Source organism: Cricetulus griseus, assembly GCF_003668045.3.
Source record: "Cricetulus griseus strain 17A/GY chromosome 1 unlocalized genomic scaffold, alternate assembly CriGri-PICRH-1.0 chr1_0, whole genome shotgun sequence".
NCBI lineage: Eukaryota > Metazoa > Chordata > Mammalia > Rodentia > Cricetidae > Cricetulus > Cricetulus griseus.
Window position 1 is genome coordinate 113,549,017 of NW_023276806.1, and position 15,296 is coordinate 113,564,312.

At 36.9% G+C, this 15,296-nt stretch overlaps 1 protein-coding gene across 1 annotated transcript in view; it reads left to right on the forward strand.

The window, feature by feature from the left end:
• Nucleotides 1-15,296, forward strand: part of LOC100772381 (ankyrin repeat domain-containing protein 26-like) — a 70,945-nt gene that overhangs the window by 23,380 nt on the left and 32,269 nt on the right. The window contains exons 5-9 of the mRNA XM_027391883.1: nt 141-214; nt 688-781; nt 8,669-8,959; nt 9,862-10,076; nt 10,734-10,962. Of these exons, the coding sequence (XP_027247684.1) occupies nt 141-214; nt 688-781; nt 8,669-8,959; nt 9,862-10,076; nt 10,734-10,962 (903 nt within the window). The remainder of the gene's footprint in view (nt 1-140; nt 215-687; nt 782-8,668; nt 8,960-9,861; nt 10,077-10,733; nt 10,963-15,296) is intronic.

Here is a 15,296-nt window from a genome sequence, read left to right on the forward strand (position 1 = left end):
TAATTTCTCAGTTGTAACAACTGTAGCAATACACAGTCTTCAGGTGAAGAACTACTGTGTCCATTGAAATTTTAGCACAAATCCCAGAAAGGGCATATTTACACCTGATGATTAGTAGAGGACATTTTCCTTTATTTTAGTTTCAAGAAGCACTGGACCAACACCAACAAGAGCCTGCAGAATGCATTAAGAAGATGCAAGACTACATACAGAAGTATACAGCAGCATGCAAAATGGCTTGAGTATTTACAGAGCAAATAAGTAGTGTGTTTTGAGATTTATACCAGTCATGATTAGTCATGAGGTTTATTCTCAATTTACTTAAAACGCACTTGGGGGGCAGTTCAGCACCACAATAATTTTTGTACATTTTGCCTAAATATTGCATATTATCTACAAAACATAGCTAGAAAATGATATATTAATTTTACTTTTTTGTTTTGTTTTGGTTTTGGTTTTGGTTTTGGTTTTTTGAGATAGGGTTTCTCTGTGTAACAGTCCTGGCTGTCCAGGAATGTAGACCAGGCTGGCCTCCAACTCATAGAGATTTGACTGCCTCTGCCTCCAGGTTCTTTTTAATTTTTAAAAATTTAAATAATTATTATTCAAGATATTTGTTGGGAAATTATGAGATGTTTTTAAATTTGGCGTTTGAGAGTAACTATTTTAAAATGTACATTATAATAGACTTGGACTTGAAAATTGTAAGTTAAAAGCTACAGCAAGAAAGCAAGCAGAGAAAATTGAACAGTTAAAGAAAAACCTAGTAAGTGAAATTTTGGTAAGTTATTCTCTTATTTCTTGTTACAATGAAAAGAAATTTTTTCTTTGTTTTCAGAATATTTTAGGTACTAGAGCATTTTCATTAATAAATACACCTATATTCATGCCAATACTTACAATTATATTAGTAGCAAAATAGTACTCCTTGTAGAAGTTTGATGACTTCATAAAATTAATTATCTAGATAGTAAACTTTAAATAAAAATGTTGTGTGAATCTAAAGTCAGTTCATATGCCTTAAATTTTTAGCCACTCACCCATGAAGGACATGTAATGTCTTCCATGTTTTGATTATGATGAATAATGCTGCTCTTACCAGATTGTTTTGTAAATAATGTGTAAAATTTAAGTATAAAGTACAATAGGAATACATTTCTTTTATTAGTGTAGCTATGACTATTATGATTTCTGTGACACATGGTTTGAACTTGGGACCTGACAGATGCAAAGCAAGCGTTCTGAGCAGTAAGCTACACACCAAGCCTAAACTATGCATTCTAAGTATGTGGTTGAATCTCTACTAGGCTTTTAGAACAACTTTTAAAATTATAATAAAGTAATTATTTGATATAGAATTTGGATATCTATTTTAATTTAAGCCTTTCCCATAAGATTTTGATAAAAAATTTCTTGTAACTTATGTATCTCATCAGGAATGAGTACTTGGTCATTATATAAACCACTACCAGGGGGCAGTGGTTTGACCTTTGGATTCTAGAAAAGAATTTTTTATATTTATCTTGTGATCATTAACCAAAGACTTAACTGTCTAATCTTTGAAAAAATGTGTTGTTCAGTATGTCAATATAATCATATTTATTAAAAACTCTATAAAAGTTTCCTAAGCAGATCAGAATTCTGTCATTCATGGTCTCTCCTGTAAAACTTTTAAGACTGTAAATTTGCAAATAGAACCACTGAATTGGAACAATGAAGTTGTTGCCCCAGTAGGTGGTTTTTTAAAAGTCACAACTACTAGATTTTTACAATTCCATTATAAAACTACAGTTATCACAGTGTTATGGTTTGGATATGTAGTCATTTTCCCTCCTCCCTGCTCGTGTACACATGGACTTATATGCTGAAGAACTGACCACCAGCTGATGGATCCCATCACTAGATGTTAGTGGATTATGATGGCACTAATGTCATTCATGGACGGATACACTCTTGATTCGTAGCTGAGTCTAGTTGAAGAAAGTAGGTCACTGGAGGCACATCTGTCCTTGGCCTCATCATTGTTTCTCTGCTCTGTGGCTGCCATGAAGTAAGAGTTCTCTGTAACACATTCAGGCACTGTGGTTTTCTGCCTCACTTCAGGCATAAAAAGATAGGGTTAGTATTTAAGGATCACAACCTTTGAAATCATGTTCCAAAATAAATCTATGTTCTTTTCCCAGGGGCAGGGAAAACTAACCAACAGAATATCAGTACCAAGAAGCAGAGTAATTGCTGTGTTGGAAATCTAACCATGCTGTTCTTAGGCCCTGGGAATCAGTTTGTGTGAAGAATTTGGAAATGTTTGAAAAGACAGCTTATAGAATCTTTAAGATAACTGTTTTCTGGAAGCTCAGAAGACTAGAATGTGGAGAGTATAAGCAGTGTTCATGAAATTTCAAATAGGAACAAGGACTCCATTGTGGGTTAGACCAGAGGCCATTCATGTATTTTCTTGCAGAGGTTCTCATTTTGTTCACTGTCTAAGACTATATGAAGCCAAGTTTAAAATCAACTGGTGGAAGAAGAGATTTCTAGGCAGCCTGACAGCCAAGCTGTGCATCACCATTGCCAGTTGGTTTTAGCCAGTGTTTACTAAAAACTAGGAGCAAAATATGATTGGACAATTTTTAAAATTTTGTACCTTGGCCAGTTATGCCTGTATAAAGCTGAGGTTAAGAAGATACGGTATCTGCAGAGATAAACACCACTTCAAAAGAAGCCAAGGAGCAGGGTACTTGGGTACACATCTCTAATCCCAGCACTCAGGAAGCAGAGGCAGGCAGATTTCTATGAGTTAAAGGCCAACCTGCTTTACTATATAGTGACCCAAGGTTACATAGTGAGACCATCTAAAAAATAAACCAAATCCAACCCCAAAACCAACAACAGTATCAGGTATTTTCCACTAGGAGAATCAGAAAGATTTCTTGAGGGCATTTCAGGTATCAGGAAGACAACACACCAGTAAATAGGTTACGGTTATTAAAGGGTAAATTCATTTTAAAAAGACTGGAGAAGTGAAAACAACTAGATACACTTCTGACACAAGACTGCCAAAGATGATGTTTCCCAGAATTCCTTACATGATGCTCGGCTCATAGCTAAGAATTTGCTGGCAACTCAGACTTGAACTATCCAACAAAAAATTGTTGGAACTCTTGAATGTACACAAAATGCATTTTGCATTATGACAAGCATAAGAGCCTTTAGGAGCCAGAGGGAGAATATTACAGTTTGGATAAGTGGTATCTCTCCAAAACCTCATATGTTGGAGGCTTATGCTCCAGCTGATGGGTCCAGTCATTTACCAATGATTTGCTCTTAGAGGTGCTAAATTCACCAATATAATAATTCATAGCTGACCATGGTATTAAGATGTATACCTACTTCAGAAAATAAGTCACTGGAAATGCACCTTTAGCAAATGGATCTATCCCTGAAAAGAATAACACTAATGACTGAAAAATATTTTTGAGACTTCATATAAATTAGTCTAATTTTCTTACCATAGTTTAATACATATAATTAGGCAATTTATTTATTTTTTTCAACTTTTTTATTTGAATTAGAAACAGGATTGATTTACAAGACAATCCCAGTTCCCTTCTCCCACCCATCCTCCCCTACCACCGCCCCCCCAACTAAACGCCTATCTATCACATATCCTTTCTGCTCCCCCTGGATGCTGAGGCCTTCCATAGGGTGTCATCAGTGTCTATTGTATCCTTTGGGATAGGGCCTAGGCCCACCCCCCATGTGTCTTGGCTCAGGGAGTATTCCTCTATATGGAATGGGATCCCAAAGTCCACACCTATGCTAGGGATAAGTACTGAACTTCTACAGGAGGTCCTGTAGATTTCCAAGGTTTCCTCACAGAAACCCATGTTCCTGGGGTCTGGGTCAGTCCCATGCTGGTATTCCAGCTATCAGTCTGGGGAGCAAGAGTTCCCTGATGTTCAGCTGTTTCTGTGGTCTTCACCAGCCTGGTCTGGACCCCTGTGTTTTTCACTCGTCCTTCTCTGAATCTGGGTTTCAGTTCAGTTCGGTGATTAGTTGTGGGTGTCTGCTTCTAATTCCACCAGCTGCTGGATTAAGGCTATAGGATGGCATATAAGTTAGTCATCAATCTCATTATCAGGGGAGAGCATTTAAGGTAGCCTCTCCTCTGTTGTTTAGATTGTTACCTGGTGTCATCTTTGGAGATCTTCAGACATTTCCGTAGTGCCTGATTTCTCTGTAAACCAAAATGTCTCCCTCTATTATGATATTTCCATTCTTGTTGTCATCTATTCTTCCCCTGACTCAACCTTTCTGCTCCCTGATGTCCTCTGCATCCTTCCTCTTCTCCCCTTCTCATTCTCCTACCTTCCTCCCCCCTCTTCCCATGCCCCCACTTTGCTCAGCAGATCTTGACCCTTTTCCCTTCTCCAGGGGATCATGTATGTCTCTCTTAGGGTCCTCCTTGTTTATTAGCTTCTTTGTCAGTGTGGATTGTAGGCTGGTAATCCTTTACTCTGTATCTAAAATCCACATATGAGTGAATACATACCATGTTTGTCTTTTTGCGATTGAGTTACCTTGCTCAGAATGGTTTCTTCTAGTTCCATCCATTTTCCTGCAAATTTCAAGATTCCATTGTTTTTTCCCCCCACTGAGTATTACTCCATTGTGTAAGTATACCACATTTTCTCTATCTGTTCTTTGGTTGAGGAGCATCTAGGCTGCTTCCAGTTTCTGGCTATTACAAATAGTGTTGCTATGAACATGGTTGAACAAAAGTCCTTGTTGTAGGAATGTGCTTTTTTTGGGTATATGCCTAAGAGTGGAATTGCTGGATCTTGTGGTACACTGATTCCCATTTTCTTGAGGAGTCGCCATACTGATTCCCAAAGTGGCTGTACAAGTTGGCACTCCCACTAGCAGTGGAGAAGTGTTCCCCTTTCTCCACATCCTCTCCAGCATTAATTGTAATTGGTGTTTTTGATTTTGGCCAATCTGACAGTAGTAGATGGTATCTCAGAATTGTTTTGATTTGCATTTCTCTGATGGCTAAGGATGTTGAACACTTTCTTATGTGTCTTTCAGCCATTTTAGATTCCTCTATTGAGAATTGTCTATTTAGTTCTGTACCCCACTTTTTAATTGGATTGTTTGGTTTTGGAGACTAGCTTCTTGAGTTCTTTGTATATTTTGGAGATCAGCACTCTATCAGATGTGGGGTTGGTGAATATCTTTTCCCAGTCTGTGGGCTGTCGTTTTGTCTTGCTGACGGTGTCCTTTGCCTTACAGAAGCTTCTCAGTTTCAGGAGGTCCCATTTATTAATTGAGGATCTCAGTGTCTGTGCTACTGGTGTAATGTTCAGGAACCTATCTCCTGTATCAATTAATTGAAGGGTATTTCCCACTTTGTTTTCTAATAGGTTCAATGTAGCTGGATTTATGTTGAGGTCTTTGATCCATTTTGACTTCAGTTTTGTGCAAGGCGATAGGCTTGGGTCTAACTGCAGTCTTCTACATGTCTGCAACCAGTTATGCCAGCACCATTTGTTGAATGTGTTCTCTTTGTTCCATTGTATAAATTTGGATTGTTAATCAAAAATCAGGTGTTCGTAGGTGTGTAGATTAATAACAAGGTTTTCAACTCTATTCCATTGGTCTACCTGTCTATTTTTGTGCCAATACAATCCTGTTTTCAGGACTATAGCTCTGTAATAGAGCTTAAAGTTAGGGATGGTGATGCCTCCAGAAGTTCCTGTATTGTACAGGGTTGTTTTGGCTATCCTGGGTCTTTTGTTTCTCCATATAAAGTTGAGAATTGTTCTTTCAAGGTCTGTGAAGAATTGTGTTGGGATTTTGATGGGGATTGCATTGAATCTGTAGATTGCTTTTGGCAAGATTGCCATTTTTACTTTGTTGATCCTACCTGTCCAACAGCATGGGAGATCTTTCCATTTTCTGGTATCTTCTTTAATTTCTTTCTTTAGAGATTCAAAATTCTTATGGTACAGGTATTTCACGTTTTTTGGTTAGTGTTACCCCAAGGTATTTTATGTTGTTTGTGGCAATTGTAAAGGGTGATGTTTCTCTGATTTCTTTCTCCACCAATGTGCATTGGTATATAGTAGGGCTACAGATTTTTTTGAGTTAATTTTGTATCCTGCCACTTTGCTGAAGGTGTTTACTATCAGCTGTAGGAGTTCCCTGGAAGAGTTTTTCGTGTCACTAATGTAGACTATCATATCGTCTGCAAATAGTGAAAGTTTGACTTCTTCCTTTCCGATTTGTATTCCCTTGATCTCTTTTTGTTGTCTTATTGCTCTAATCTAGAACTTCAAGGACAATATTGAAGAGGTATGGAGAGAGTGGACAGCCTTGTTTTGTTCCTGATTTTAGAGGAATTGCATTGCGTTTCTCTCCATTTAATTTGATGTTGGCTGTTGGCTTGCTGTATATAGCTTTTATCATGTTGAGGTATGTTCCTGTTATCCCTGATTTCTCCAAGACCTTTATCATGAAGGGGTGTTGGATTTTGTCAAAGGCTTTTGGGGCATCTAGTGAGATGATCATGTGGGTTTTTTTCCTCACTCTGCTTATATGGTGGATTACATTGATGGATTTTTGTATGTTGAACCATCCTTGCATCCCTGGGATGAAGCCTACTTAATGACGGTGGATGATTTCTCTGATGTGTTCTTGGATTTGATTTGCCTGTATTCTATTGAGAATTTTTGCATCAATGTTCATGAGGGATATTGGTCTGTAGTTCTCTTTCTTGGTTGTGTCTTTGTGTGGCTTAGGTATCAAGGTTATTGTAGCCTGGTAAAAAGAGTTTGGCAATGTTCCTTCTCTTTCTATTGTGTAGAACAATTTGAGGAGCATTGGTATTAGCTCTTATTTGAACTTCTGGTAGAATTCTGCAGTGAATCCATCTGGTCCCAGGCTTTTTTTTGGTTGGGAGACTTTTGATGACTGCTTCTATTTCCTTAGAGTTTACAGGTCTGTTTAAGTTGCTTATCTGTTCTTGATTCAATTTTGGTAAGTGATAACTTTCCAGAAAGTTGTCCACTTCCTTTCAATTTTCAAATTTTGTGGAGTACAGGTTTTCCACAAAATATGATCTGAAGAAACCTACCAACTCATGGAAATTGAACAACATGCAATTACACCATTCCTGGGTCAAGGAAGAAAGAAATTAAAGACTTCCTAGAATTCAATGAAATTGTAGACACAACATACCCAAACTTATGGGATACTTTGAAAGCAGTACTAAGAGGAAAGTTCATAGCTCTAAGTGCTCACATGAAGAAACTAGAGAATAGCCACACCAGAGAGTTGACATCATAGCTGAAAGCTCTAGAAAAAATGGAAGCAAATTCATCCCGGAGGAGCAGACTTCAATAAAGTAGAAACAAAGAAAACAATTCAAAGAATCAGTATAACAAAAGAGTTGGTTCTTCGAGAAAATCAACAAGATAGACAAACTGTTATCCAAACTAACCAAAAGGCAGAGAGAGAACATGAAATTAACAAAATCAGAAATGAAAAGGGGGACATAACAGTCACTGAGGAAATCCAGAGAATCTTTAGGCAATTTATTAATAACGAGTTAGCTAAGAATGAGAGCAATAAGACATCCTTGTACATCAGTATCATACAGAAATCTATTAATGGATCAAAAAGTGAGAGACGGTAATAGTACCCCAAGCCTATTAGGTTTATTCAAAATAATGAAGGTTTTTCTATATACTTTAAAAGTACTGGGAATATTAACTAAAATCATTAGTACTTTGAACTGCCCACATATCTAAGGCATCCCAAGTTCCTTAAATGACAACACATCATATTCAGTAACATTTCTGTGTCATTTTGTGTCAAAAATCACCTCAAAATTCAATGTCTCAAAGCCAACATTTATTTTTTTATAATCTACATTTAGTTAGTGTAGCTAGTGCACTTAGCACTAACTTCAATGACTTGAAACTAGGCACCAAAATAATCTAAAATCTTGTTTATCCACATGTTTGGTAGAATCCGAATTTTGACAAGGTCTTTGGTTGGGTTCTCTACATTAGGATTCATTCTGTGCCTTGAGCTCCCTCACAAATACAATTTCAATCCACTGAATTAAATCACTCTTATGAACAAAATAATATGGATCATGTCTCTCGACCTTTTTAATCGCTCCTCTCTGAGAATCATTGCATCTTGGAATGTAATTCAAATATCAGCAAAGATTTGCAGGTTAGAAAAAGAATTATTGACCTTAGAATCCTTATTTATAAGATTCATTAACTAGAATACTATTTTACATGTATTATTTTCCTCCTTTTGGGAGCCAATTATTTAACACCATATGATATCCTTATGTCTTCTTTAAAAGTGAATATAGATGACACAAAGGTTTTCTTCTGAGGGGTAACTTCATGTTAATAAAAAGTGCAGAAAAATAGCATTTTTTAAAACAAAGATAGTGAATATGAAGACAATGGTTTTGTGACTTTGGTGAATTTTTCCTCCTTGACTTTCTGAGTAGCAAGCATGTTTTAAGAATCAATTAGAAATAATACTTTGTTGCAATTAAAATTGTGTCAGATTTTACTTTTTCTGTTATACCATTCTCAGCAGGCTTTTCTCAGCACCAAAGCATATGATTTTGTACCTACAGAATGATGACCTTACTGCAAAACTGGAAACTGCATCTTCCAAGTGTCTACATCTACATAAAGAAAACCAGCTGCTTCAACAGGAGTTACTATCTATGAAAACCATACAAAAGAAATGTGAAAAATTAAAGAAGCATAAAAGGAAGTTAGAGCAAGAAATAGTTAACCTCAAAGTTTATATGGAAAAGAATATGATAGAATGTGGTCAAATGGAACAGTATAAATGGGAAATTGAAGAGAAAACAAAGCAGGCCTTAGCGGAAAAATTAAAACAAGTCAACCTATTTTTGCAGGTTAATTATATACAATATGTCTTAATTGTTTTCACTGCAAACTATATTTTGGGCATTTATGCTGTATGTGTTCCTTCTTCTTTTTCTGGCAATCCTTTTTAAAGAAAAATTTAAGAAATAGTAAGAAAGGCCAGAGGTTAGGGAGGACCAGATTGAAACAGTGTCTTCTGGACACAATGAGACAACTGAACACACAAACTCACAGCAGATGTGATAGCCTGCAGAAGACCTGGACAAGATGGAGCCAGTCATCATTTAGCAAGAAGTGGGATGGGGATCATGATCTCCTCTCCTAAGGAACTGTGGACAGTCAATGGCTTCTAGGGAAGAGAGAGTAAATTTTCAGAGGGTATACCCTCTAGTAAGTCAACCATGCTTCAGTAGATAACCCCACACCCAGGGGTATAAGAACATCATAAAGTGGTACATTATTATTTTTAAGAAAAAAATCAAGAAATTAGATGTAGCAGGACTTGAAATGAGGAGAGGGGATGAACATGATAAAAATATGTTAAAATATATTCTGTGAAACTTTCAAAGAATACACATTATCCTAGAAAATTTGGAAGGCAGATGTTTTCCCTTGAAATAGTTTCATCGGTATAATTGAACTGTTTTTCTTAGAGAATCATTTGGTATTTAAAAGTAGCTGGCATAGAACACAGAAACTATAATGGTAACAAATAAATGAATGATTTCATTTTTAATTTCAATGTTTTTGTAATTTTTTATAATTTCAAGTTTAATGGAATTCATATTAATGAAAAATAATTGTAATTTAGCATCATTTTACATATTTAAAGTACATCTGTGAAATAATTTGTCAAAACTAAAGGAAACAGATGCATAACAACTGTTTGAGCTACAGTATTTTTAAATCGTTTCCTACCCATTTGCCGTAGACACAAGCAGCGTACGAAGACAAGCTAGAGAAGTTAAGGCATGAACAGAACGCTTCAGTACGAACTGAGATGGAGCTCAGAATAAGGGACCTGGAATCTGAATTCTGTAAAATGAAAAGTCAAGTAGATTGTAATCAAATAGAAATGGAAAACTATAAGCAGCTCTACCTAGAAGAGGTCAAAATTAGAAAATCATTATCAAATAAACTAAGCATGTAAGTCAGAACATCGCAGAAGATAAATTAAGCTCACTAACTTGTCGGTAGGACGGGAAAAGTAACTCTAGGAAGTAAATTTGGAGGCTGGTGCTGCTGCCCAATCAGAGTGCTGTTCTAGCACATGCAGTTCCCCTCCCCTACAAAAGTTACAAAAGAAAAGAGAATATCACCTTATAAAATAAAATCAACAAAATAAGTTATCCTCAAGGGTCCAGAGAGCTGGCTCAGTGTCTAAGAAGGCATACTGCTATTACACAGCAACCTTCTCACAAAGCAGGTTGGCGATTAAAGCCAGGCAAATTGATGTACTCATCATTTAACGGTTACCCTTTCGTGTATTTTAGTGACACCAGGAATCATATGCATAGGGCTTTTCCAGACATCTGTAGTGTTACTTGTTGAGCCATGTGTCATAGCAGACATCTCTCTCTTCTACACTGTTTGAATTGCTTGCTAGTTAGAAATTCCCCTAGAAATACATTTCTTTAGAGCAGATTAAACCCTGTGTTTAGATACAATGCATATGCTCTGACACAATTTGAGTACTAAGATGCTGCTTAATGAGGAATTTCATTAACCGTTTTGAAATGTAGATTATTTAGCATCCACTCAGGAAAATGAGGCGTGAGTAATTTGTCTTTGCACTCTTCGTAGAACAGATGAAAGGCTGGCAAAGGTGAAGACCAAACTTCTCCAGGAGAGAAAACAGAACAGAACTTCACAATACAGCACCATTGACACAAGATCTGTCCTGGAGTCCACTTGTCAGAGAGACCTTAGTAATAGATTTTTCATTCCAAGAAGTTTCTCTGGAGAAAACGTAATGGTTCCTACCTCAAACCTCTGGCACTCAATTGAGACCACAGAAAACTGCAAAACCAAGGTTGTTTTATCTTTACTTTCCTTTAGATTCCATTTCTGGTGTAGTTCTTTTTCATTTCAGATAATACTAAGTTATTTAGTTGGCTTGTGCATATTGAGTGAACATTACGATATAAGCTCATGAAAAAAGAAAACAGAAATTAGATCATTTCCAGAAGTTCAGAAGCTCTTGTTCACAAGCAGCACTCACTTGTTAACTTGAGTTTTCAGATGTAACTAAGTGGTAGATTTTGCAGCTTCTTTAAAAGATTACTAGATTACTACTTAAGAAAATGAATGTGACCGCCAAAAACTAATGGTTTGTTTTGAAATGCTTCTTTGTAAATGATTTTACTTTGTGCCTCTATATTAGTTTCAGTTTTTATCTAGTTAAGTGAAAAATACCATTTAAATTGTAATGGAATTGCATTGGCTCATAGTTTGCTTTCTATAACATGGACAAATTCACAATATTATTTTCTGATAAGCAATGTGACATCTTTTCATCTCCTATTGTCTCCATTAGTTGCTTTCTTTGCTATTTTAAATGTTTCACTATAAACATTCCACTGTCATCTTCCTTACCAGCTGAACTTTGTTTGCCCCCTTTATTCATCTCTCAAGTCCAATTTTAATGCCCATGTATTCATGAATGTGTAGTGTAGTGAATCTATCAGTGGCAAAAACTTTATGATGATACTTCTTCTGACTTCAGAGTGCACCGGGCTTGTGTATGCTGGCATGACCACTGTCATTTCATATGTGTAGCTGGCTGCTCTGTCCTTGTATTCATTCAACCCCTCTTGCTTTTACAGTCTTCATACCCCTCTGTCATGATCCCTTAGCCTTGAGAGGAGAGGGTGCAGTATAAATGTGCCATTTAGAGCTTCGCATTCTACAGGTTCTTATTCCATGAACATTGACTTGTTGTGGTTGATATGTTAATCACCATCTACAGCAAATAGAAAACTTTTCCACGAGGGTTGAGGAGATGCATTTTAATCTATGGATATAATGGTAAGTCATTAGAAGTCAGTTTAACATGTGTCCACTTACCAGAAAAAATAATAGTAGTTTCTCTCCTAGGACCCAGGACCTGTCTATCCACAAGTTCTTGGACCAATAATGGTGGTAGATATGGGTTTTATCTTGTTGAACATTACTTAAATCTAATCAGAAAGTGGTTGGTTACTCCCATAATGTTTGTGCCATGATTGCACCAATGCATAATATTTTGTCAGGCCAATTACAATTGTACATCAAAGGGTTTTACAATCAGGTAAGATGATGATTACCTTGCTCTTCTAGTAGCATACAGAGCACATACCAGCACTATGAAAGCTAGCCAGTATGAGAAAAGTTTCTAGCTCAGTACCAGCCTGATTTCTCCATGTTCTATGACTGAAGTATGTGGTTATCTTCAGCAATAGGGTCTACCATCAAGCTCTGGGGATAACCAAAATCATTATCAAAACCCATAATATTAGGTTCTTTGGAAACTTAATGACCAACAACTCATAGAGAAGTAACCCATTCCTGCGACTGGGTCTTTATTTGTTAGACTGTGGTGTCGAGTAGGGCATTATTGCCATGGTACAGAATAACTCCCCATTTTGACTCTTTTCTGTACATGTAAAGATATACTTTAGTATCTGCATTAGTAGGCTTCCATATGACTTCATTGAACCCTTTAATGTTATTTACCCTTCCCAATTTCTTTTATCCTACTCTCTGTTTCTTCACCCAAAACTAACCCCTTCTTGTTCCACAATTCCCTTTTAACCTTTTATAAACCTGCATTATATATCCCCTCTGTTGAAAGCTACTCCATGGGCCCTTAGTAATTTCCACACCTTGATGGGTATTCCAAATGAAACACATATATTGAAAGATTCAAGTTGGCATCCATAAATAAGGGGAAAAAACACATGGTGTTTGTCTTTCTGGGCCTGGGTTACCTCACTCCAGATGACTGTTCCTTTTCCATTCACTTATCTATGAATTTCATTTGAAAAAAAGTTGCCAATAAGCAAAGTCACACATTTATTTTTCTTAATAGCTGATTAATATTAATTATATAAATATACTACATTTTCATTATCCATTCATCACCCAGGCTGTTTTCATATCTTGGCTATTGTGAATAGAGTGGCAGTGAACATGGACACATGAATATCTCTGTAGTAGGATATAGAGTCCAGAGAATATATGTCCAAGAGAGGTCTAGCTGGGCTGTGTGGTAGTTCTATTTTCAGTTTTTTGAACAACCTCCACCTTAATTTCTATACCAATTGCATCAGTTTGCACTCTCCACAACAGTGAATAATTTTTCCCATTTCACTACACCCATTCCACCATTTGTTAACATTTGAGTTTGGGGTCTTAGCCATTCAATGTAATTTTAATTTGTATATCCCTTATGGCTAAGGATATTGACTATTTAAAAAGTATTCCTTGGCCATTTGTGTTTTATCTTTTAAAAAGTTAGCCTATGATTTTCTCTTTTATCTAGTCTTTGGTTTTGATGCAAGTATTATGCTTCCTTCATTGAAAAATGGATTTTTTCATTTACTCTTTTGTGAAATAATTTGAGCAATGTTGGTATTAATACCTCTCTGAAAGCACAGGGATACAGCAGGTGTGATAACATGCATGATGGCTGGAGCCATAAGCTGTGAGCTCACATCCTAAATTGTAATCAGGAAGCAGAGAGAATGAACTAGGAATGGTTAAGAGTCTTTGAAACTTCAAAGCCCACTCCCAGTGACAGGGCCACACCTCCTAAGCTTCACCAAACAATGTCATCAAATTGGGTCCAGGCATACATATGCCCAAGACTATGCGGATATTTCATTCAACCCATCGCAAGGTATAATAGTAGCACTGATATCCTGGGAGCAACATCAGTGGTCCTCTCATTGGACTTTAAGGTCCACAAAATAAGAGAGAATCCATGCCTGATAATGGAAACCTAGCCCACAACTCATGGATGATGAACTATAGTTCCTAACTACATTTTAAAACTTTATACCTTCAGATACACATAGCTCTCACTTCTTTATCAGAGAAGATTCTGTTTCCATCAGAGACCATTATAGAAACTCACAACTGTAAAATGTAGAGAACAACTGACCTCCAGCACAAATCTCAGGGATCATCACAGAGGAGACAGCAAAGATTGTAAGAGCCAGGGAAACAAGGGCATCTGTTGTGAGGCCATCTTCTCCATGAAATCTCAACAGTATGGTTGCCAAAACAAGTCCTGAAAAATGATGCCAGTTAGCATGCCAATGTGGCTACAGAAAATCTCACAAGGCCTTACCTCTAGTTGAAGAGCTATAGGTAATTAATGGCTGAGGAGAGGAAGGATCAGTGTTCTCCAGGGACAAGCCCCCTGGTAAGTAAGCCAAATCTAAGTGGTCAGCTCTAAACACACACACACACACACACACACACACACACACACACACACACACACACACACACGTGAGCGACACTAGAGGAATTTAGCAGATTTTATTTATAAATTTATGTGTAAATATATATGTAAAATAATAAAGAATAGCAGGCCATGAATTCAAGAGAAAAAGTTGGAGTGAGGAGAAAGATGGGGAAAATACATAATTTTTTTAAAATGTGTGTGGCATTCTTGGCACTTTTGAATAAATTTTGGCTTGAAGTCTACTTTATCGGCTATAATTATAGATGCTCCTATTGGTTTGGGGTTTACAGTTCTTTGGTTTACATTTTTACATATTTAGTCTTATCCTTTACTCTCAGACCGTCTTTGCCAGAAAGGTATTTTTCTTGTACACAACAGAGTTTTTGAACCAATAATACTTCGTATATAAGTTGTGGGTTAAGACCATTTACACTCAGGATTATTATTGAAAGAGGCTTTTCTGATCCCTGTAATATTATGCTTTCATAAGTTGTTTGATGGTTCAGGGTTTGGTGGTGGTGGTCAGTCCCATATTGCTATCAAGAGTTTTCTGGCTTAATATATGTGGTAATTTGAGTAAGAATGTCCCCCATAGGCTCATATATTTGAATGCTTAGTCACTAGGGAGTAGTACAATTTGAAAGGATTAGGAGATGTAACCTTGTTAGTGAAAGTGTGTCACTGGGGTTGGCATTTGAGGCTTCCAAAAGTATACACTGTACCCAGTCTCTGTCTCTGTCTCTCAGTCTCTCTCTCTCTCCCCACCCCCATGGATTAGGGTGTAGCTCTCAGATACTGCTGTAGCACCTACCTGCAAGGCACCAAGTTCCCCATGATGATAATGGACTAAACCTCTGAAACTGTAAACAAGCCCCCAATTAAGTGCTTTCTGTTATAAGATTTGCCTTGGTCAT